The following is a 24,871-nucleotide window of genomic DNA, read 5'->3' as shown; positions in this document are numbered from 1 at the left end:
TGAGAGGTAAGACCCTTCAGATGCAGGAGAAACATAACAATGGTCATATAAACCACGGTCAGAGCCGGGCGGGGTGGCATATACCTTTAATCCCAGCACTTGGGAGGCAGTAGTAGGAGGATCACTGAGTTTAAGGCCACCCTGAGACTAGTGAATTCCAGATCAGCATGGGCTAGAATGAGATCCCACCCCAAAAAACAAACAAACAACCCCCCCCAAAAAAAACAGGGTCCTGCTTGAATTTAAATTACAGCTATTTTTCGTGACCTTAGCTCTTTAGGAAATTGCTATGGGAGTATGCAGCGTGGATAGTTACATGGGGAACTGAGCTTACATCTGGCTTCCTTCTCTCCTTTCTCCCTCTGGAAGTTCTTCCAGGCAAGTACTTCCAGACCCGACCCTGCTTAGCTTCCAAGATCAGACAAGATCGGGTGCGTTCAGGGTGGTATGGCCGTAGACTTCCTCTGGAAGTTCTCAATGGCATTTCAGCAAGGACTGTTCATTTTCATCTTACACTGGGTTGCCACAAAATGTATAAGTAGTTATGTCTTACCCTCTTTTAGTACCTCCCAAGGAAGATAAAGAACAGCATTAAAACCTTTTGGAATTCGAGCAAGCCAAGTACGTTAAAGCACAATGAGAAAAGGTTTATCCTTAAAGAAACCTGCACAAATGTTAGCAGAGATGTTTGTCTGAAAAGCATTAGTACTCGAAAATTGCCAGGACCTTCCCTCTCTTCTGCAAGAGACAGTGAGTCATCCTTGGCAACCTTTCCTGGTGCTGTAAAGATTTACTTAAGCATTCTCAGGGCTGAAGATACAGCTCAGGGGTGGAGCCCCTGGCTGTCATGCATTAGACTCTAGGTTCAAGTCCCAGTCCTGCAAATAAAGCACCCCTAGTTGTATAGATATGGAAGACAAATAGCAAAATAAGTTAGAAGTAATTGTTCTCTCTCTCTCTCTCTCTCTCTCTCTCTCTCTCTCTCTCCGTGTGTGTGTGTGTGTGTGTGCGCGCGCACGTGCGTGCTCACCCCACACATTCACATGAATAGGATTACAGGCATGTGTGGCCATGCCAAACTGTTTTCATGGGTGCTGAGGTGCTGAACTCAGGCCGAATCAGGCCCCCTCTCAACTCTTTCAAGCTTATGTGGCAAGAGTCCTTACCTGCTGAGTCATCTCCCCAGACTCCTGACTGTGTTTTTAAAGACCTTCAATTTCTTCTTCTTTTTTTAAGTCCACCACTATTAAAATGCATCTATGACACTGAAATATGGTAATGTTCCCTTATCCATGGCTTTTTTTGCTTGTGTTTTCTGTTTCCCTTTGTTTAAAAAATGTCCAATGAAAATTTTCACAAGAACATGATTTACAAAGTTTAATTCCTCTTTTAAGGAAGATGTCGAAGTCCCACCTTGTGAGTGTTGAGTCGATGAATCCACACTGTGTCTACCACTCACCTGCTAGTCACTGAGCAGCCGCCTCGCTCACCTCAACACTGAAGGGCTGTGCTTTTGTTCAAAAGAAACCCTTGTGATCGTGTAGTAGCCCAATACTATACTACAAGCCTATGAGGATTGGACAATAAACTACTTTGAGAGAAACCATATTGACATAACTTTTGCTGCAGTAAAGTTGTTCTACTTTATTATTAATTTCTTTTTTTTAAGTTTTATTTATTTATTTATTTGAGAGCGACAGACACAGAGAGAGAAAGACAGATAGAGGGAGAGAGAGAGAATGGGCGCTCCAGGTCCTCCAGCCTCGCAAACGAACTCCAGACGCGTGCGCCCCCTTGTGCATCTGGCTAACGTGGGACCTGGGGAACCGAGCCTTGAACCGGGGTCCTTAGGCTTCACAGGCAAGCGCTTAACCGCTAAGCCATCTCTCCAGCCCTTATTATTAATTTCTTATCATGCATAATTTAGAAGTTAGACTTTATTGATTTTATCCCAGGTGTGCATGTATGAGAAAAAAAAAACATTATACACAGGGTTTAGTGCTATCTAGTTTTAATCATCCATTGAGGGCTTGTAATGTATCTACCGTGAAGCCAGAGGAACTTCTAAATGTCAGCCCATTTGGCTAGAAAGGAGGCTAGACCTGTTGTGTGATGGGCTTAGGCTAGGCATAAGGAGGATTGGTGATTCAGACCAGAGACCCTAACAATATACAAGTTTAATCCAGGGAAACTCTTCCAAATCAGCCTCTCTGATCTTTGGGGAAGATTTGAGAGTAATGGACAGCCAGCTCGCTCTTTCTAGAAACTGGACCTTCCCCTCATAGCGCACAGCCCCAGTCTGTGCATAGTCACATTGTAGCTGCACTGGGTGACTGCCGATTTTCAACACTGACCCCTTGTGGCAGCTTTGGAGAACTGACTCTTTGATTACCATGCCCAGAGACTATAACCAAAAGTGGAAAATACAGAAACTACTGCTGCAAAGCTTTGCATCTAAAGCTTGAAAGTATAAAGGCAAATGCATCAAAGCCTTTCATCTAAAGCTTGAAAAAAGTGATTTCATTACATAAATGCTCACGTTTAGTGGGATAGAGATGTATAGAATTTGAATTAATCTCAATTAGTCACAACACATGTCTTGTTTGCTTTATCTTTGCAACATAATGAGCACCCGTGACAGTGAACTAGATTAACACTGGTTTACACACAGCCATTTTTGTGCCTATCACTTCAGCAGATGGCACCTTCAATTTATATTGATTATTTTTATCCCTTTATGGGTTGAATAGATAGATGTGTGATTAAAGACACTTCCTTATTTTTATCCATTTAACAAATGGATAAAAATAGGTACACTCGTATAAGTCAAATTACATTTTGAGTTGTTTTTTAGTACTTTTCATAAAATGAATAACATTCTCTTTGTTGCCTTTCAAAATTTGTTTTGCTTTTATATTTTTCTATCAAATTTATGTAGTTGCAATGTATTTAACTTTTCTTTGGTCAATTGTTATTTGAATTATTTCCAGTTCTTTCACTGTCATGAATAATACTGCATTGACAACTCTATTACAAGTCTTCTGGAGTACATATTTCAGAGGTTTCCTTATAAATATTCGTGAAAAAAATAATTATAGAGTCAGAAAGGATATGCATACTCATTTTCACAAGACAAAAGCACATAGAACTCCAGATGTCTGTGCTAAATGACAACCTCACAGTCAGTACATAGAATCACTGTTAGCACACTTTAAACCCAATGAATTTTCACTGCTGAATGTTTGATAACCGAACAAGTGAAAAGTTCTTTAGTGTTTATTCACATTTCCCTGGTTATCAGTGAGGTTGAACCTTTGGTCACATGATGTTTACTCTTGTCCCTCCTTCTGTGAAAGCTTGGCATTTCATTTTCACATTTTGCCAGGTGTAGGAGGATCACTGAGTGTTTGAGTCCAGCCTGAGATTAGATAGTGATTGCAGGTCAGCCTGGGCCAGAAGGAAACCCTACCTCAAAAAAAAAAAAAAAAAACCAAAAACTCAGTTTCACATTTTTCCTTTGCTTTTCATTTTTAGAAATCATGTTAAACGATTAAAAATAATCCCTGGGTCACCTCATTTAGTATAATCCTTTCCAGATCCATCCATTTTCCTGCAAATCTCATAACTTCATTTTTCTTTAATGTTGAGTAGAACTCCATTGTATAAACGTGCCATATCTTCATTATCCATTCATCAGTTGAGGGACATCTAGGCTGGTTCTATTTCCCAGCTATTGCAAATTGAGCGGCAATAAACATGGTTGAGCAAGTACTTCTAAGGAAATGAGATGAGTCCTTAGGATATATGCCTAGGAGTGCTATAGCTGGGTCGTATGGTAGACCAATTTTTAGCTGTCTTATGGACCTCCACACTGATTTCCACAATGGCTAGACCAGATTGCATTCCCACCAACAGTGTAGAAGGGTTCCTCTTTTTCCACATCCCCACCAGCATTTATGATCATTTGTTTTCATGATGGTGGCCAAACTGACAGGAGTGAGATGGAATCTCAATGTAGTTTTAATCTTTATCTCCCTGATGACTAGGGATGTAGAACATTTTTTAGATACTTATATGCCATCCATATTTCTTCTTTTGAGAACTCTCTATTTAGCACCATAGCCCATTTTTAATTAGCTTGTTTCATTTCTTCTTATTTAATTTTTTGCGTTCTTTGCATATCCTATATATTAATCCTCTATCAGCTATATAGCTGGCAAAAATTTTTTCCCATTCTGTAGGTTGCCTCTTTGCTTTATTGGCAATGTCCTTTGCAGTACAAACTCTTTGTAATTTCATGAGATCCCAGTGGCTAATCTGGTTTTATTGCCTGAGCAAGTGGGTTGTATTCAGAAAGTCTTTTCCAAGACCAATATGTTGACTGGTTTCCCCTACTTTTTCCTCTATCAGTTTCAGAGTTTCAGGTCTGATGTTAAGGTCTTTAATCCATTTGGACTTAATTCTTGTGCATGGAGAGAGAGAAGAATCTATTTTCATCCTTCTACCGATACATACACAGTTTTCCCAGCACCATTTGCTGAAGATGCTGTCTTTTCTCCAATGAATATTTTTGGCATTTTTATCAAATATCAGGTGGTTATAGTTACCTGGACTTACATCTGGGTCCTCTATTCTGTTCCATTGATCTACATGTCTGCTTTTGTGCCAGTACCATGCTGTTTTTGTTACTATGGCTCTGTAGTATAGGTTAAAACATGTTCTCTCCATTGGAGAAACTGCTTCTCTTTTTCAGATGGAAGCAGGAACTAAAGAGAGAAATAACCCACGGCACTACACCAGAGCCCCAGTTGAAGCCATAGAGGAACTGGGAATGAGCAAGAGAGCTATTTTCTCAGTGAAACTGATATCAACACAAGGGTGAAGGGTGAAGGAGATAGACACTGAGGACACTCAACTCCTATCAAACCAGAGATCCAGTGCCATGGATGGGATGCATTCCAGTGAGTTGTTGGCCAGGGAGGTCCATGATGCCCCCAAAACATTATAGGCCAGTACCAAGGCCCTTGGTTTTCCACCAGGAATAGATGGTAAGACCCTATTGTTGAGGACTCCACATACTTGGGCTGCAAGGCCACTGAGAAATCCTGCTAGAACTGAGCTGATAACCTCCTCCATGTTTACCAGCTGCATAAAGCTGGAAGAAGCAATTCTACATGCAGTTCAATGGGAGAAAGAGATATCACCAGTGAAGATACTCAACAGTGGACACTTCAAACCTTATAATTGGCCAGCCAGGCCAAGTGAGCCAACAGGTACAATAGTGGCATGTCTATCATGGTGGAAACCAACTGCCCTCTAATTGGACTGGAGGCCCACTCCATGGGAGGCAATACATCCCTGATACTGAAAACTTAATACAGGGGTAGTCATGAGCCCTAGAGGTGCAACATCTGCTAATGTCTGGATAAATGTATATACTGTGCTTATCAAACTGCCCAGTAAGCACTTCTCTTAATATTCATACCCTTATATTAATGCTACTCTCACTTTGGGTAGAGAATCTTTTCAGATGGCAGTGACCTTGGGACGACTCAGAAGGTATCATAGTGCTGGAAAGAAGTGACTGGATTACTGAGTAATATCTTGATCCCACCTTCCAAGGCTCAGGGTCTAATGTGGAAGAGGTGGCAGAAAGAATGTAAGAGCCAAAGGAAGGGTAGGACTCCTTACAATGTTCCTTTGATTTCTTTGAACATAGATATAATCATTTCTTTAAAATCTTTTTCAGGCATTTCATCTTAAGCCGTCTCCCTTGAGGTCATTTCTGATGAATTTATAGTTTTTGGTGTGATTCTATTGTCTTGAATTTTTGTGTTTCTTATATTATAATATAGAGAGTTTTGAATCTTGAGTTAATTTGATGGTTGGGTTTTCTAATCATCTGCGGTGTTCTTAGCCATGTAAATCTGATTTATATATCTTCAGTGTAGTAGTTTAAGGTGCAAGGTGTAGCTCTTATACCCAAAAGAAATACCAGAGTGACCTGAGGTGTTGCATTTGTCTACTATTCAAGTATTGTAATAGACTGGGTAGAGAAAATTACTGGCAAATTCTAAAATTCAACTGAGCAATATAGACATTCAATGAAAACCAGCACAGAATATTTATATAAGCATGGGGACTAAACAAAACAGATAATCTAGTAAAGCCAAAGTCCCTAAGGGTGGGTGCTGCCCCACGCCCTTAATCCTTTCAACTAGAAGGCTGAGATTTCTAGTCTGAAATGGGTTCCAGGTCAGCCTGTGGCCAGTTAGTCCCTGTCCCCAATAATGATAGAAGAAACAGACAAAGGCCCTAAAAGTCAGGAAATATCAAAGGCAACAATAGTCAACACCAAAACACAGCTTGTTTGAGAAGGGCAAAGGCAACTAAGAATATATCATTCAATTGTAATACATCGCCTTTCCTGACATGGAAAGAGAAATTAGCAATTCCAGTGAGGCCTGCATATCTGGCTTTGTGTACTTAGGCCCTATTACCTTTTGGGATGGTTTCCAATCTCGTCAATGCTGAGTGTCCACCTTGATCCCTCTTGGTGCTGGGCAGCCTAGGTTGAATGAGTTCTTTGGATGTTCAAGGCCCTGATGGTTGGAAAATGGGAGGCTTTGCAGGGTGCCGGGAGCTATCAATTTCAAGTGAATTTATCATTTCAGTTGTTCATGTAAGGAAGTCGCATGACACAACCAGATGGCATGGATGGAAAGGTCTAGTGAATGTGCAAAAACAAATTACTTCGGGTGCAGAAAAATGGTCTAATTTTCCAAATGATTTTATGAAGAGAGCATAAACTTAATACAAACTTGACAAGCAGCAACAAAATAGAATTTTAGTTTAATTTTATTCAAATCATAAGTGCAAATGCATCTAGACTCATGAATTATTTGTGAAAACATTATTAGTTTTGCCTTTGTTGCCTTATCTCAGGGACATGTATGTTTAATATTTCTATATTAAATCATTACTTAAAGTAACATCACAATATCAGATTATGATGAACAGTCATTTGATTATTTCAATAGATTATCAAAATTCAAATCTATTTATGTTTTTATAGAAAACCTCTTAACAAATTATGAAAAGAAACAATTTCTTTAACAAGATTAAGAACATCTATAAAAGCAAATAAGAAAACATAATGGGGAAAGCTTATGACTTTGGCCCTGAGCAATTACATTGTGGATCTACAACCTCAAAAGCACCAGTAGCAAAGGCAGAATTGGGAAAATGGGATTGTACCATGTTATCAAGCTTCAGTCAACAGAGTGCAAAGATAGCCTACAGAGTGAGGACAAAAAAAAAATACCTGTTTTGTTTGAATAAGAGATTAATATCCAAAATATATAAGAAACTTGGTGACAAGAAAACAAATGACCCAAATAAAAATAAAAATTTGAATAGTGAAAACTACATCTTTTTTAAAGTCAAGTTTCCACATTGCCATCATCCATCATGTGCAACCATAGACTAAGCCTGTACTGCTTCTGGAGGTGAGAGAATGAGGCACAGGGAAGGTTCAGGCAGGTCTAGAAAAAGGGATGCTTGAGGCTTCTAGAACAAGCAAGCAATAATAATCTAGAGTAGGAACTGTTTTTTCAAAGACTGGGAGTTCTAAAAAGGTATAATTTAGGTAATCTGGTATGCCTAAAATGTAATATGAATAAAGGACAAGGGATACAGGTAGAAAAGTGGGCAAAACAAGTCACCAAAGAACTATCATATTTACCAAGAAATGTGGAAATGAAGGCATAATACAAAAAAGTAATATTTAACATTTTGAACAGTAGAGTGATAAAGTCACATTTGCTTTTCAGATAAATCTGTGACTATCTGGTAGAGAATGAACTAGAGGGATCAAGACTTTTTTTAAATAAAAACTAGTTATGGAATGTATCCAAAGCTCATGGGAGGAAAAGTGGGAACTTGTAATAAAATATAACATCACACTTGACTGGCTTTAGGGAGCAAGGAGTCATGAATCGACCCCAGATTTCTAACTTGGTCAATTGCATGGATAGTGGTGTCATTCCATGTAGAACACAGGAAGTGAGAGCTGGGTAATGAGGTGCCATCATGGTGTGGTGCATAAAAATACTCCAGCTAATCAGCTAATCAGGGGTATTTGTCTGGGCAGACTTGCCCTGCAGTGGGTAAAGAAACCCTACCCCCAAACACTGGCTCCTGCTGGTGAATACCAGTGCTAGAAGTATGTTACCTCCTATAGTGAACTGTTTTCCATGAGGTCCCCAAAACAATGCCAGCCATTGCCAAAGCAGTTGGTTAACCACCAGATCTATATGGTGAGACCCTGTTGCTGAAGTTACAACAGGATGTGATTACAGGACACTGGGAAATCATGCTAAAACTGAGAATGAAGCCAGCTCCCCTCTGGCTAGCCCTCATAGTGCTGGAAAGTGCTCTTGGAGCAGCTAGGGGATAATGCAGCATGAACAAGTAAGAAATCCTGCAAACTATGAAATCAACCAGCTCAACAAGATGAACACACTTGGGCAATCGTGGCACACAGGTTACAGGTAATCAACTGTTCTCTGACTGGATATGAGGTCCTCTCAGTGGGAAGGAATTCATACCTTCTACTGAGAACCAAGTCCGAAGCCTATGGATGGGGAGGGTGTAGACTCTAAAGGGAGGCTCCACTGTTGTAAGATGAGAGGGTATGCTCATTGAAAAATGTTTTTTTTTTTAATGACTTTCTTATTCCCTGTGACCAAATACTTCTCTCACTCTTGGATGGAGAATCTACTTTGTACAGATGGTAGCAAATAGTGGGGAGACCCAATACCCGTCAGTAGGACAAGAAAAGAAAGCCAACTGCCTATCATGAGATGAGCCAGCTCTATGACATTGTTAGGTTCCATCACAGAGGAAGAGGTGACTAAACATGAGTGCTGCTCTCATTCTGACCTGAGATCCTCCTCCATGGAGATGACACTAGACATTAAGGAAACCTAAAACTCATCAAAGTAGAAAATCAGAAGACGGAGAGAGCTCCACACTAAAGAAGCCTTATAACCCACCCTCCATGGTTCAGGGAACATTGAGGAATAAGGGGGGAAAGATTGTAAGAGCCACAGGGTGGGAAGGAGTATTCTCAGATGTCCTCAGGCATCATCTCCTCCACCTCCACAGAGAGTAACTGGTGCATTCATCACCCCACAGTGAATACCAATAATCACATGAGGAGGGCCCTCAGTGGATTGGGGAGGAGAGAGGGATCATAAGAATATAACCATGTGGGGCTGGAGGGATGGCTTAGCGGTTAAAGTGTTTGCCTGCAAAGCCAAAGGACCCAGGTTCGATTCCCCAGGACCCATGTTAGCCAGATGCACAAGGTGGTATATGCATCTGGAGTTTGTTTGCAGTGGCCAGAGGCCTTGGCATGCTCATTCTCTCTCTTTCTTTCTTCTCTCTCTATCTCTCTCTCTCTCTTTTCCCTCTCTCTCCCCATATTTCTCTCTGTTAAATAAATAAATAACTTTTTAAAAAAGAGTATAGCCAGATGGAAATATTATGACCAACATGTTCATACAGAAAAGTTCACAATCAACAAATTTTTAAAAAATTATCACAACAATGTCCTTTGGGATTATCAATTAAACAGATTATATCTGATCATATGAATTAAGTAGAAAGGGTGACTTGTAATGCTAGGATCTAAACTCAGATTTAGTCAGATTGTCATAGTCAAGCATTTATTGATTGATTGATTTAAGAGAGAGAAAGGGAGAGAGAGAATGTATTGGGCATACCAAGACCTCTTGCCACTGCAAACAAACTCCAGATGCATGTATCACTTTGTGAGTCTGCCTTTATGTGTGCATTGGGGAATTAAACTTGGACCATCAGGCTTTACAAGCCAGTGCCTTTAACTGCTGAGCCATCTCCCCAGTGCCCCCAAACATATATTTTTAAAAACTATTTCTGCCAGTATGAACCAGGTTAATAATAAATACTAAAGCAAATTTATTATCTAAATAATTAGAATTTGAACTAGAATAATGAATCTAATTGGTTGCATATGTTGTGAACCATGTGTTGTACATATTTCAAACACTTGGCCACTATACTCTCATTTCATTTCCAGAGCACTGTGTAAGTGAGAAAAGTGGAATTTAAAGACATAAATTGCTTTCTACTGTTGAAGACAAACTGGTGTTTTCAGAGTATATGACAAGCGTTGATTCTACCTTACATTGTTTGGGGCCTTCTCAAATAGTACTGACTATGGACAACTCATGGGGTCCAGGAGAAAGCCAGCAGTTTGATGCAGAGCCAACCTGACTGCCAGTATTCTAACACTGTGCCAATTCTGCCTTGAGCTGGCACATGGTGGTAAAATTAGGTGTGACTATGTTGTTTTCCCTAGTATTGTTTCCTTATGTCTTATTTTGTTGTTCTTAGTCAAATGAACCGTGGAAGAAAGACCAATTTATGATTTATCTGTATCTTCTTATTCCCCAAACTTCCCATACTTTTTTCTACTTGGGTGAATCCACAGACAAAATGCAAACTTTTAAACTTCACAAGTGATTAAGACCTCTTAAACATGTGATGTCAGCCTTGCAGAGCCTCCTGTTTGTTGAAAGTAACCCTCAGAAGTTTGCTAATGAGACTCATTAAATGTGTTGATTAGCTGCTGGCCAAGGCGCCCGCACTGCTCACGTTTGAAGCTGCACTTTGCTTCACTGGAGCCCCTGGTCCAAAGAGACTCCTCTGAGGAGAACTCTGTTCTCCTTTGCTAAATGTTTGAGTAAACAGAGGCCAGAGGGGGCCATTAGCACCTCTGCTGTTTGGTGATGATCATGATGGCAAACACTGCATGTACTGAAGTCACAGGAGGAAGCAAATGCTGGAGGGAATGCTCAAACTATTAAGCAAAGTCCAAGTGAAAATCTGAGGGGGTGGGGGGGAAGAACTTCAGCTGATGCAAATGAAGCAAAAACAGAAACTTGTGTTTCCATGGCCTCATGTGGTGTCAACACAGTCACAGAGCTGGCATCATGGGCAGAGCACAGCCAATGTCTTCCTGGAGTCTCTAGAAGTCATTCAATTCATGTCACACTTCAGCCCTGATAGGAGAAAACTCACTAAATGTTCTTTTTGTTTGTTTCCTGATAAATTGTTTGAAATTTAAAATTTTTAAGTAAATGGCCAACACCCAGTTAATTAAGTTCTATTAAAAACGACAGTGGTCCAGTACAAGGCAGCTTTATTTTAACTTAGTTACTGACAAGTTTCTTATATGTACATTGTATATTATGATCATAATCTTTTCCCAATACCTTCTTTGCCCCTCCCCCACCTCTGCTCCTCTGAACTCCTTCCCAGGTCCTATGGAAGTTCTTCCCTTAGGAGGAAGCATTGTTTTGCTGTGTCTGGCTGCTGTCTTGGCTGTGTGTCTTCCTGGGTGGTGAGAATTACTTGTCTCTCTGACCAGATACCTTCAGGGTAGGTTTCACACTCACCCATGAGTCAGTACTAAAAGCCCTTTTCATGGTAGGACAGTAATTAACTGGATAAAGTAGTGGATTTGGGGACTTCATAAATTTGTTTTAATGGGAAGCAAACCGATCTGTCAAATAACATCGTTGGTGTATAATTACTCCAGCTTCTTAAAACAGCATATTGCCCAGGTCATAGTTTCAGACAAAAAGTCTATTCAGTTGAAGAAGGTGTCCAACTTTGAAAAGCCACTACATTATTTTGATTTTCTCTCCTTATAGTGAACTATTAGAATATTTGTCACAGGCAACATTAACATAACTGGGAGGAACTGGGAATTCTTGAGGTAAACTGTCAAGGTGACATTGGTTTTACAAAATATTAAAACATGGCTGGAGAGATGGCTCAGTGGTTAAGACATTTGCCTGTAAAATCTAATGACAGGAGTTCGATTCCCAAGTACCAGTAAAGCCAGATGCACAAAACAGGCCCATCCATCTTGTATTCTCTCTCTCTCCCATTCTCTCTCTCTGCTTGCAAATAAATAAATAAAATTCAATTTTATAAAAGAAATATTAGAACATCTAAATTTCAAGAAATAACTGCAGAAAGAGTCATTCTCCTGCTGGCTCAGAAGTGTTTTCTTCTAACATGTTGTTGTTGTTCCTCTCTCGCTAACTTGAGCAAACCTTTAATGAGAAGCTGCTTGGTAAGGCTCTGTGGCAGAGGCCTGCTCTCTGGAGCTCACAGCCGGGTCTTCCCAGTGCATTTGCACCCATGTTGTCGTCTTCAAAAGTCTCTGACTTTTCATCGCACTGTCTACACTGACAAGGCAAGAATTGTTTGAGACAGGGTCTTAGTAAGTAGCCTATCTTGGCCTGGGATTTGCTAAGTAGCCTAGTTTAGTCTTGAAGTTAAAATCGTCTTTTCCTCTGCTCCTGAGTGCTAGGACAGACTTCCTCTTCTGAGGTACTGTTAATAGTTCCTAGAAGATATGTACTCATTCCAAAAAACCTGAAGCACCTACATCACTGGCTGAAATTGCAGATTTCTGAGTTTCAACTCAATTATCCCAAATAATTCCACATAGGCTTTCAAAGAGGCCTAGGCAGCAGGCCACAAGCTGAATCTAGCAGTGAGCTTTGGAATATATGGACCTGGGTTTTGTCTTCTTAGTTTTTGGTGTTTGTTTATTTGGTTGGTTGGTGTGGCCACTGTTGTCATTACTTTGTGGTGCTGAGGATTGAACCAAGGCATCATGCATGCTAGGCATCTATCACTGAACTTTACTCCCAGGCCAAGAAATTTTAATAATTTAGCTTTTAAATTCTTTTTCTACTAATAAAGAATATACATTATTGCCAAAAATCAAACCCATGTAGGCATATCTGTCTAGGGACACTGTTATGGATTCCCTTTGGCTTTTCTACAGTTAACCCTACTTAAAAAAATAAATTTGTGTGTGTGTGTATTTTTGCAAGCAGAGAGATACAGGCAGAGAGAGATAAAAGCAGAGAGAGAGAGAGAGAGAATAGGCATGCCAGGGCCTCTAACCAGTGCAAACAAACTTCAGATGCATGTGCCTTTGGGCAGCTGCCTTTACATGGGTACTGGGGAATCAAACAAGGGTTGTTAGATTTTGCAAGCAAGCAAGCACCTTAAGGGCTGAGCTATCTCCCCAGCCCTTAACCCTACTGTTTGACATAGGAACGTGGGTGGAGTTGTAGACTGACAAACTTGTGGCCAATCTTGTCTCTAACTTTTATTTGCTATAGAATAACCTTGGACTCCTTATGACTCCTTATTTGGTTATAAAAAACATGTGTTTATGATTTCTTTCTATCAAGCATGATCCTAAGTACAAGTGAGGGAAGAAAATAGGGTATAGTAAGGTCCAAACAATCTTGTAGAAAGCCTTATAAAATTAGCATATAAAAAGTCAGGGCTAGTTGCTCAGGGCCTGGTGGGAGAGGTCCCACGTGGGTTCAAGTTCAACGTGAGGATCGAGAAGGGTTACTTCTGCTCCCGGCCCATCTACCCGGGTCACGGCATGATGTTCGTCCCCAACGGCTGCAAGGTGTTCAGATTCTGTAAATCCAAATGTCATAAGAACTTTAAAAAGAAGCGTAATCCCCGCAAGGTCAGGTGGACCAAAGCCTTCCGGAAGGCAGCTGGTAAAGAGCTCACAGTGGACAACTCATTTGAATTTGAAAAACATAGAAATGAATCTGTGAAATACCAGCGAGAGCTTTGGAATAAAACTATTGACACAATGAAGAGAGTTGAAGAAATCAAGCAGAAACGTCAAGCCAAATTTGTAATGAACAGACTGAAGAAGAATAAGGAACTACAGAAAGTCCAGGACGTCAGGGAAGTCAAGCAGAACATCCATCTGATCTGGGCCCCGCTTGCAGGCAAAGGAAAGCAGCTGGAAGAAAAAATGGTCCAGCAGTTAGAGCAGGATGTGGACTTGGAGGATGTGTCTTAAAACTCACTGTAGCCATTGTCTGCCAGTACATTTGAAGATCTCCTTTGGAGACGTAGACTCTAGGTTATTGATTACTGTGAGGTCCCTCAGGTGAAAGGTGACATTCTACTCTCACCCTGCTCTCTCAGAACTTCAGACCACCCGGCTCTCAGCTGCACCTCTGCGCCCCAGTCTCGCTGAGAGCTGTGCTTATGTAGATCACTCATCAGTTGTCACAGAACATGCTCATGCCATTGGGAGAGTGACCAGGTAGCATTTATGTAATTACTGATGACAAAACGTCATGATCTCCCCTGCAGGAGAATACTCCTTTAGTAGGGTCACGGTGTGGGGAGGGGCCGTAGCAAGCCACGGTTGACCTGACAGCCTCACTGTCTTTTCTTTCGATTGCATTATTTCCTGTTTTATTCTGTTTGTTGGCTTCTTAGAGGAGCTGACTGTGTGGGCTGTTCTGAGGGGCAGAGTGGGTGTTGGAGGGGCGTGAGTGTGAGTGACCGTGGTCACGTCTGAGCCGCGGGCTCGGGCAGCGTGAGCGTCACTGCGGAGTCCCGGGCCTGCGGTGCCGCAGACGCGGGAGAAGCTCAGGGCCGGTCACGTTCGCCCCGCGCTCGTCTCCCAGTTCTTTCTCTGAATTATGGATGGAACGTTTGCCCATTGTACCTAAAATAAAACCAATTTTCAAGTAAAAACAAAACAAACAAAAAAAAAAGTCAGGGCTAGAGAGATGGCTTAGCTGTTAAGGCACTTGCTTACCCTAAGGACCAAGGTTCGATTCTCCAGGTCCCACATAAGCCAGATGCACATGGTGGCACATGTGTCTGGAGTTCATTTGCAGTGCTGAGGCCCTGGAGGCCCCATTCTCTCTCTCTCTCTCTCATAAATAAATAATAAATAAATAAATAAATTTAATTAATTAAAACTTAAAGAAAATAAGTTGGCAACTTGGAAAGTAGAAATACCCAGGATGAGATTGATTACATCTTCCTGACTAGTGGAGATGTAAATTCACTCCAGAATTTTTATGAGTCATTTATGGCTCATTATAATACTAAATGCATACCCGGGGAGGAGATATAAGGTGCTAAGGAGACATGCGATCCGTAAAATTACAAGTAAAACTAAGTGTGACAGAGTGTGCACATCGAAGCCCACGTTCGAGGCACAAGGTACATGTTCTGTGACGTAACGCCTGTGCTCCGACGCGAACGCCCCGTGCTTTGTACGGCAGCACTGTGGAGCGGCCAGGCTTTCTCTTTGCTCAAGACTGCTTCCTGCCAGAAGTGTGGCTTTTCTCATCAACTTCCCCTTTTACTCTTGAAACGGTGTGTCTTTGCTCAGTCCCTTGTTCTGAGGCATAACAAATGGAACCCCTTCTGCAGTTCACATCCAGAGGGCAGTGGGCACTGTAGCATAACCAGTAAGTATGTTGACAAAGTGTGTATGTATATGTTGAGCGTGCAGAGAAAGAGATATGTCTGACCTCAGGGCTAATATGTATGCATGTATCTATGTATGTATGTATGTATGTATGTATGTATGTATGTATGTATAAATAAATAAAAATAAAATATTTTTTAAAATTTTTAAAAAGATGCGACCTAGTGTTCTTTCCATCTCATTAGAATGATAGACAGTGACCAGTTGTTTCATAGACAGATATCAATATATAAATTTATAATTTCCATAATTTGAAATGTATTTAGTTATTTATATAAACTATTTTATATGTGCATGTGTATGTATACATTTTGTATAAATTCTTTTAATAGCGATAACAAGCTCTACAATCTATCAGAGAAGAGTGCTGGACAGATTGCTCAGCAGTTAAAGGCACTTTTTTCCAAAGCCTGGAGTCCTGGGTCCCTATGTCCCTATGTCTCGATGCAAAACCAGTGGCACAAAGTGAGTGGCACATGCATCTGGAGTTCATGTACAGTGACAGGAGGCCCTAGTATGCCATATCCTCCCTCCCTCCTCCTCTCTCTGTCTCTCTCAAATAAATAAACATTATTTTTAAACAGCAAAAAGAAAAAACGCTAGCTGAATACCAGCTTTCATCTCCCTTCCTGCTTCCTGACCACAGATACAATGTGACCAGCTGACTCCTGCCTTCTCCACCACAGCTGATGATAGTGTCAACCATGAGCCAAAATAAATACTCCCTTCCTTGAGTTGCTTACACGCATGCTTGTGTGAGTGAGTAGGCATGTACATGCCTTGTGTATGGAGGCCAGAGGACAACCTCGGGTGTTAGTCCTTACCTTCCACCCTATTTGAGGCAGGGTCTCTTGTTTGCCACCACATTGGCCAGGCACGCTGGCCCACGAGCTTCTCCTGTCTCTGCCTCCCATCTTGCTGTTGATCGGAGTGGTGAGGTTATGGACTCTCGTGCTGCTGTGTCCGGCTGTATGTGGGTTCTGGGCATCCAGACTCAGATCTGCATGCTTGCACAGCAAGGACTTTATCCGCTGAGCCATCCGCCCCCCAACAGCCCGTACGTTGTTTTGTTAGTCATTTTGTCACAGCAATGAGAAAAATAACTCATACAAAGGGATTTTCTTTGTGAACCTCAGTGCCCACGACACTTTAAAGTGCCCCGAGGACAGCCAAGGTTCAAAAACACTGCTTGGCCATATCACATTGTAAAATCGTTGACCCACAAGTTTTAGAATGTACTATTTTAGTTTTTGCTTAACTGACTTGTACAGTTAATGAAGAGGGGTGCTTAGCATTAGCAGAGTGGCATAACTTTGGCTTCTTTGTCACTTGGATTTGTGAATTTAATGAGAACTTTAAAATGTAAATGACTTGGTGATGCCCTCTTCCTGAGAAAAACCAAAACCAGAACCAACTAGATCTCCGAGGCTGATGTGACTAACAGTAGCACCAGCCTCGATGGCACAGCATGGATGGCATGCTCGAGTAGTCAAGTTCAGTGGCAGCGTAGTGCCTCAAAGTAGGAAAGGGATGAGGGAATAGTGAAGACTCATCAAAGACAAATTTGTGGTCTTTGAGTTCTCTTACAGCTGTGCATACATTCAACTAGATATGTTCAAACACTCTAGAAAGGGTTTGTGCTCCTTAAATCTTCTAAAAGTGAAAAAAAAAAAAGATTGACTAGGGGTATAGCCCAATGGTCAGCATTTGTCTAGTATGTGCCACGTCCCAGGTTCGATCCCCAGTACCACAGGAATGAATATGTAAATCGATAACAAGAAATGCAAAGATAAAGCTTCACTCTGACTCTTACATCTGTATATTACTTGAGCGCCTATTTCAACTACTAAAAAATTAGACTTTGTAATCTTCTAGATTTCAAGACATGAGTCATTCCTCAGGTATGTTTCCGTATTTAATGTGAAAGCCATCAATGACAATGTGCAACTAAACAGAACTCTCATTTACCAGAATCCACAGTGGGTTGGAGATTATCCACTTTGTCCTACCTCTCTGGCAACTGTATATGACTTTCCCAAGATAGGATTACGGACTTATTTTATTTTATTTTATTTTTATTTTTTATTTTCATTCTAGTCCAGGCTGACCTGGAATTCACTATTAGTCTCAGGGTGGCCTCCAACTCATGGTGATTCTCCTACCTCTGCTTCCCGAGTGCTGGGATTAAAGCCATGCACCACTATGCCCAGTTTTGGATTATTGATTTTAAGAATCAGTTTTAAAGCATGATGGAACTTCTCAGCTCGTTGAGCTCTTATGATAATACTGTCAATGTTTATCAAACCATTTTCAACAAACTCATTTTCTAACACATCTAATTAATTAATTAATTTTTTAAAAGTAATTTGTATTACATGTCCTCCTTTCCCTCTCCCCATCCCCATTTCCCCGTAGACCCTCTTCAGTAGGGTTATCGGTATTCACTGTGGGGTAATTAGGACTTCTGTCTCTGAGGAGAGCTGTGTTTCAGGGTGTTTCTACCTGCCTCGTGGCTCTTCCAATCTTTCCACCTCCTCTTCCACAACAGTCCCTGAGCCTTGGTGGGTGTGTTATCGGTTAGTGTTGACTTCTCTTCAGCCTCTGTAATTCTGTTACGATGTGTTTTGGTTTACCACAGTGTTTGTTGCTATTTTCCTAGCAACATTGTGGATATTAGGCAAGCACTTGGAACAATACTCATGTCACTGCTTCCTCTGCAATTTCTTCTGGACCCTGGAAGATGTGGTAGAGGTGGCTCAGTACGATGTGAGCATGCAGCTCTCGTCTTGTGTTGATGGATCTTGGCCAGTTCTAGTATTGTCTGCCATTTGTAAGATAAAACAGATTCTCCAACCAAGGATGAGAGTAGCTTTGATTAAAATGAATATGCCTATGATCTTGAGGGAGTTGTTTTTTTTGTTGTTGTTGTTTTTAAGCTCTTCTCTCATTTCCTCTCTTATCCTTTTATTTATTTATTTCAGAGAAAGAGAAAGAGAGAGAGAGAGAGGGTGAGTGGGCACACCAGGGCCTTCAGCCACTGCAAATAGTCTCCAGACTCATATGCCACTTTGTGCATCTGGTTTACATGGACCTTGGGAAATTGAACCTGGGTCCTTTGGCTTTGCAGGCAAGCTCTTTAACCACTAAGTCATCTGTCCAGTCCTTGAGACACATTTTGATGAGGCTACACTCTAATTGTCCAGGAAGCACTGGGAACTTCTCTCTGAGTAATGTGACTGTCCTGACCATGCGGTGCTGACTTGATTCCCAGAACCAGTTTTGAGTTCTCTCCCACTGAGCCGGTCCAATCAGAAGGCAATTGGTTACCCACAGAGGTTGTATGCCACTATTGCACAAGTGTGTACTTCTTGTCTGGCTTGTGGATTGCATGGCTTGCAGGGTCTCCTGATTGTTCATGTAGTTGGTGACCATTGTCACCCAGTAGCTCTCGCACCATGGGGCTTTGCCAGGAGAGGACTTTTGTCCTCTTAGTTCCCATGTTGTCCCTTGGTGTTCTGGTACAACAGCCTATGGTGTCTTCAGCAATAGGGTCTTACGCTTTAGCTCTGTCCAATAACAAAGTGCTTATACATTTTTGTCTGATATAGAAAGAAATTTTATATGAATGGGTTTTTTTTAGAGAAATGTGAAAATAAGAGATTATTTTGATTGAAAGTTGTCCTACACTGAAAGTCTTGTATCATTGCATACAAGTCTTGTATCCTGCAAAAGACAAGACTTCGAAAGTCTTATATATTGTTGGAATTACAATATTCTTGTATAATAAGGTCCTTTCCATGGATGTAATGAAAACCTGTTCATAGAAGCTGTCTGCAACTTACAGACTCCATGAGAAGTGGGATAAATGAAACTGACTTAGGAAATGGACAGACATGTAGCTAGCTCTGAAGTTGGGGAAGTGAAACCTTGCATGATGCCATGAGCAGTCTGACCATGACCTTACCACTTGGAGGGATTAGAAAGCCACACCTTTGGCTGTTTACTGCAAAGGATTCTGTGAAAGATCACTGTCTGTGTCCCATCGCAGATTCAAATTATGGAGAAAGACCATTGAAAATGTTTAGCTTATTTCATGAATTCATCTGCTTAGTTAAAAGCAACCAGTCTCCTCATGACAAAATGGGCTCTATCCAATTAGAAGGGGAAATCCTTGAAAACTAACTATATTCTAGTTGAGAAATGAACTGTGGGTAATCAAAAGACAGTATCTTCAGAGTGAAAACATGCAAGCTGGGACAGTGAAGATGGCTCGGTAAAAAAAAATAAAATAAAATAAAAAAATAAGTATTTTCCTGCAAATCCTGCCCTCTTGTGGTTCAATTACCCAGTATCCACATAAACACATAAAGCCAGATGAACAATGTGGCAAATGCATCTGGAGTTCATATTCAGTAGCAATAGGTGTTTGCATGCCTGTACACATATTTTCTCTCTCACTCGCTTCCTCACTTGCTTGCTCCCTTTCTCACATACACACATAAACAAAAATATTTTTAAAAAGAAAACACATAAGCTATTGAAAAACATGGTGGTTTGAATAGAACACATGGCCCTGTAATATATTCAGTTGTTTATTTATTTGTAAATTGCGTCTGCAGTCACCTGGCTGGAGGCAATGTCACTGGGTAGCTCTTAAGGTGTGGTGGTGGGTTTCAGATTTTAATCTAAAGATATGCAAAGTGTGCCTAGCTGGAGTTCCTGAAGTGTGCTGTGGATTTTGACCTTTAGGCTTGTACTTCTCTCTCTCTGTTTGGTCCTGTGAAGGCAGGCCTACTTCTTCTGCCATTATGGAACTTCCCCTGGATCTGCAGGCTTCAATAAATATCCCGTCCTCCATAACTGTGTCTGGTCTGGAAGTTCATCTCAGTGAACCTGAAGCTGTCTGCTACAAGAAACTAATAATATGAAAGACAAAGCAAGCCTTTCCTCCTGTCTTGCTGAAATCTTTGGCTAACTCTTATGAGCACTTAAGAGAGTCAACAAAGAAAGATAAACTTCACCAGCTTCTGGACAGACTGGAAAATGGACAATGACCTGAGTCATGAACTTGTCCCAAGAAACATGAAAAAGCAATATTAAAACCTGAGTAGTAACTTGAAATAGGTATAAGGCAAGGATGACTCTTCATATCAACATTTCTCCAATGCTAATTAAGTACAGTGAGGAATATATATGAGTCATAACTATTAGAATGGAGATAAAATTAAGCATTGAGGATAGTATGATTGTCTATTATGAAAACTGAGACAAATCACTTGAAAAGTTAATATAAACTTTATAGCACAGCAGCAATAATGGTTACATTAAAAATATCATTTTTAGCTGGGCGTGGTGGCACACACCTTTAATCCTAGCACTCAGGAGGCAGAGGTAGGAGGATCACCATGAGTTCAAGGCCACCCTGAGACTACAAAGTTAATTCCAGGTCAGCCTGGACCAGAGTGAGACCCTACCTTGAAAAACCAAAAAACCAAAACCAAAAAACATATATATATATATATATATATATATATATATGTGTGTGTGTGTGTGTGTGTGTGTGTGTGTGTGTGTGTAATTTTTAAGGTATACCCAGTTTATGACAATTAGCATACACCCTATTGTCCTCTAGTCACAATTCTTTACAACTATGCAGAAAACCAGACAGTCCTCCCTGGATCTTTGGGCTTTCATTTCTGGAGGCTTAGTACAATGGTCTTTAAAAAGATTTATTCCACATCTAGAAGTAATCTTAGAGGAATTTGTCAGAGAGTGAATGAAGAAGACCATAGGAACTCCCTCTTTTGCTTTTTGAAGGTGCTATCTTAGCAGGCATGATATCTGCTCTGATTCTACCTCCAGTTCCTGCCATGTTTAGCTGTTTTAATGTGTAACTGTCTCTCCTTCTGTGTACACTGGAGCCCAGCAAGGCAATTTGCTCTATTTCAGATAACTTATATTCTTAGTTCACCATGTAAGATCCAAGCTTAAGAGATGAAATCCTAACTGGTAAAAGGCAGAAAATGTAATTGATTTCTATTATTAAAAAAATAAATTGAAACAGCTAAAGTAGTTCTTTATACAAAAATGCTTGCATAGCCATACAAAGTAACAATACAAAGGCAACAAAAATGATATTTTTAAGGTTGAATTCTTTCCAGGAAGTATGCTATAAGTAATACATTTTAAGCTTTTTTTCTGATTTGATATATTTTGTTTTTATAGTTTTCTTTATTTTCCAAATATATTGTAAGCATGAAATCAGAAAAACATGTTTTGAAAAAATGAAGAACAAGAAGTTCAAAGATTGAAATATACATTAATAAGGACATAAATAACAAATATGTATAATTAATGAGTAATAACAATGCTGACTTTATAAAAAGACAAACAATTGTCTTTCAGTATCCTTAGGGTTCAGCTCCAAAATGCTCTTTGACCCTGCAGAGAGCAAAAACTTACAAATGCTCAATTTAATATTATGGTATTGGCTTATAACCTATGCATATTCCCCATCAACCTTGAATCATCTCCATATTACTTATAATACCTCATATAATATAAATGTTATGTGACTAGTTGTTAGATTGACTTGTTTAAGAGCAATGACAAGGAAAAAATGGTCTGTACATGCTATTTTTTTTTTAATTTTCCAATGTTATCTGAGTTCCAATTACTTGAATCCACAATTGCCAAACCCAAAAGAGCAATCAGTGCATATATGACCAACTCATACATATGTATATGTCAAGGTCATTCTAATTTGCATTCCTAAATGCACTCTGTGATTTCAACCATTGAATTGCTACTCACCATAGGTCATTTAAGCACAGGGAAAGTTCTTTTAAATGAAGGCCCTTAACACCAGAATTCCAAATGTCAATAAATACAGAAAAACTAGCAAATATCACATCTCTTACATCCCAAGTAAGAGCTGTTCTGTTATAGAAACATCATAATTTAACTCACCATATATACTTTGTACCTAATAACATTCAAAAGCCCATGTAGATGGTACATGTGGTTGGATGCATTCTTTGCATAAATAGAATCGCCAGCTCTTTGAAAACAGTAATGTGCAGTGATTTTATGGGTTGCATTCTAAAAACAACTTACGCCTCGATGAATTTTTCTGGAAAATTTTACCAAATAGAATTATTTTCAGTGCTCTTCTGAACCAGGGATAGAAAAATGCGTAGATCATTGGGTTAAAGGCAGAGTTCAGGTACCCAAGCCAAATCAACGCATCAGTGAAGGCAGGAGGGACGGTGTAGTCCAGGAAGGGATCCATGGCCATGCACACAAAGAAAGGGCACCAGCATGCGAGGAAGACGCCCACCACAATGCCTAAGGTCTTCGCAGCTTTCCCGTCTTTACTTTGGGGCACTCCATTTTTCTCCTCCAATCCAACTTGAAGCTTCTGGTTTGTCCCATTAATTGATCTTGCCTGTCTTTTTGCTATGAAATATATTCTATAATATACAAATAACATAATAGATCCGGGAATGTAGAAAGAAATCATGAAGGCCAGTCCCCCAGATACTTTGTTGAAGAAGATAGAGCAGCCGCCTAGACAGTGAACATGTTTATGATACATCTCTTCAACTCCTTTGTAGTTCAGCTCCAAGAAGATCATTCCAAATGCAAAAACAACAGGGACACTCCAACTAATGAAGATCATTACAAAAATAGCCAGGATGTTGATCCTGGTTTTGTATCTCAAAGGGTCACACACAGCATAGTAGCGGTCAATGGAAATGAAGGACAAGTGGAAAATGGATGCTGAGCTCAGCATAATGTCAGTGCTGGAGTGAACCTTGCAGAAGATTTCTCCAAAATACCAGCAGTTCTCCACGGATCTTACCATGCTGTAAGGCATGACCAGACACCCCAGCAGAAAGTCCACAGTGGCCATGGAATGGATGAGACAATTTGTGGGAGTGTGAAGTTGCTTGAAGTGAGCTATGGAAATTATAACCATCAGATTGCCAACCAGAGTGGTTAGAATTATGAGAGCCATTAAACTGTACAGGGAGGCACGGACATCACTTGGCCAGCTGCTGTTGCCACAGGAAATATTAATTATACTGTGGCAAGGGGCCATCATTTCAGAGACCTACAGGCTTATTTTCCCATTGGTATGTTGAAAATTCCATCTCCTAATTCCATAGCCGGGTCACACAGTTCCTTCTTTTATTTTTTTATATGAGCATACCTGTCCCCCAAACCAGGGAGAAAAAAAAAAAAAAAGAAGAAAATTGATTAAATGAGCAGCAACCAATTCCTCTCTTACATTTACCCATTCTTATCGAAGAATTATTTCAAAAGAGTTTATCTACAAGTTAACTTTAATACTTCAACATGCTTAATCTCTATTTGGAACTGGGCCTTATGCTAAAATATAAACATTAAAATGAAATTATCACATTAATACGTCAGAGAAAATCCAATGGTGATGATTGTATATATATATATATACACACACATATATTTTGAGTTCAGGTCCCACTCTGTAGGTGAAGGTGTCCCGAACTCACCTTGTAGAGAAGGATGCCATTTATTATAAGTTTTAGTCAATGTAAAGTCTGTCCATATGGAGTGAGACATATATTCCAAAGGGCAAATACAATTGTCCCAGATTTTAATATCTACCTGAATCCATTCTAATTGGACTTCTGCCATCAACATTCTACCAAAACAGTTCTTAACCAGCTTATTAAATTGCCAAACTTAGGGGTAAATCCTCATACTTCAAAAAAAATGGGGCTGGAGAGATGGCTTAGTGGTTAAGGTGTTTGCCTGTAAAGCCAAAGGATCTCGGTTCAATTCTCCATTACCCATGCAAGCCAGATGCACAAAGGGGAAACATGCATCTGGAGTTCGTTTGCAGTGGCTAGAGGCCCTGGTGTACCCATTCTCATTCCTTCCCTCTCTCTCTCTCTCTCTCTCTCTTTATCCCTCTCAAATATATTTAAAAATACTGTGACACCATCTTGGAAGTCCCCAGTCTAATACCTTGAAGTAATTCTTTTCTCTCACATTCAATACACCTAATCCATAAGTAATGTATCTTAACACTCCATTGAAAATGTATCTAGACTCAGATCACGTCTTATCATGTCTGTTGTAACCATTCCCATGCAAGCCACCAGTAACTGCCAGAGTATTCTAATAGCTGGTTTCCTACTGCAAAGAGAATGCTCAACTCAGCAGCCCAAGTGATCATAAGAGAACATGTATTTTGTATTTTCAATGTATATGCTCCCAGAATAGTGATATAATATAGCAAGGTAATAGTACAAAATATATTCCTAGAGACAAGATTGTGACCCACGCAGATATGGACCCTTCTCACTAGTTAGAGAACCGTGGAAGTTTCACAGTAATGTTCTATCCCTGCTCATCCTACAGTTTCATAGTGATGTCCTGACCCACCTCATTCTACAGTGTGTGTGTGTGTGTGTG

At 40.3% G+C, this 24,871-nt stretch overlaps 2 protein-coding genes across 2 annotated transcripts; one reads left to right on the top strand and one right to left on the bottom strand.

Moving 5' to 3' along the window:
• The first annotated feature begins 8,457 nt into the window (after positions 1-8,457).
• LOC101605180 (probable ribosome biogenesis protein RLP24) lies at positions 8,458-13,969 on the top strand. Its single transcript, XM_045159495.1, has 2 exons — positions 8,458-8,545; positions 13,410-13,969. Exons 1-2 carry the CDS (start codon positions 8,458-8,460, stop codon positions 13,967-13,969), a joined length of 648 nt encoding a protein of 215 aa, XP_045015430.1.
• Positions 13,970-22,493: 8,524 nt separating this feature from the next.
• On the bottom strand, positions 22,494-23,513 carry LOC101604893 (trace amine-associated receptor 1). Its single transcript, XM_004651333.2, has one exon. It carries the CDS (start codon positions 23,511-23,513, stop codon positions 22,494-22,496), a length of 1,020 nt encoding a protein of 339 aa, XP_004651390.1.
• Positions 23,514-24,871: the final 1,358 nt, after the last annotated feature.

The sequence above is a fragment of the Jaculus jaculus genome, chromosome 9 (assembly GCF_020740685.1).
Source record: "Jaculus jaculus isolate mJacJac1 chromosome 9, mJacJac1.mat.Y.cur, whole genome shotgun sequence".
Classification (NCBI taxonomy): Eukaryota; Metazoa; Chordata; class Mammalia; order Rodentia; family Dipodidae; genus Jaculus; species Jaculus jaculus.
Note: the sequence above shows the minus strand (reverse complement) of the source record. Positions and strands in the feature narration are given on the sequence as shown.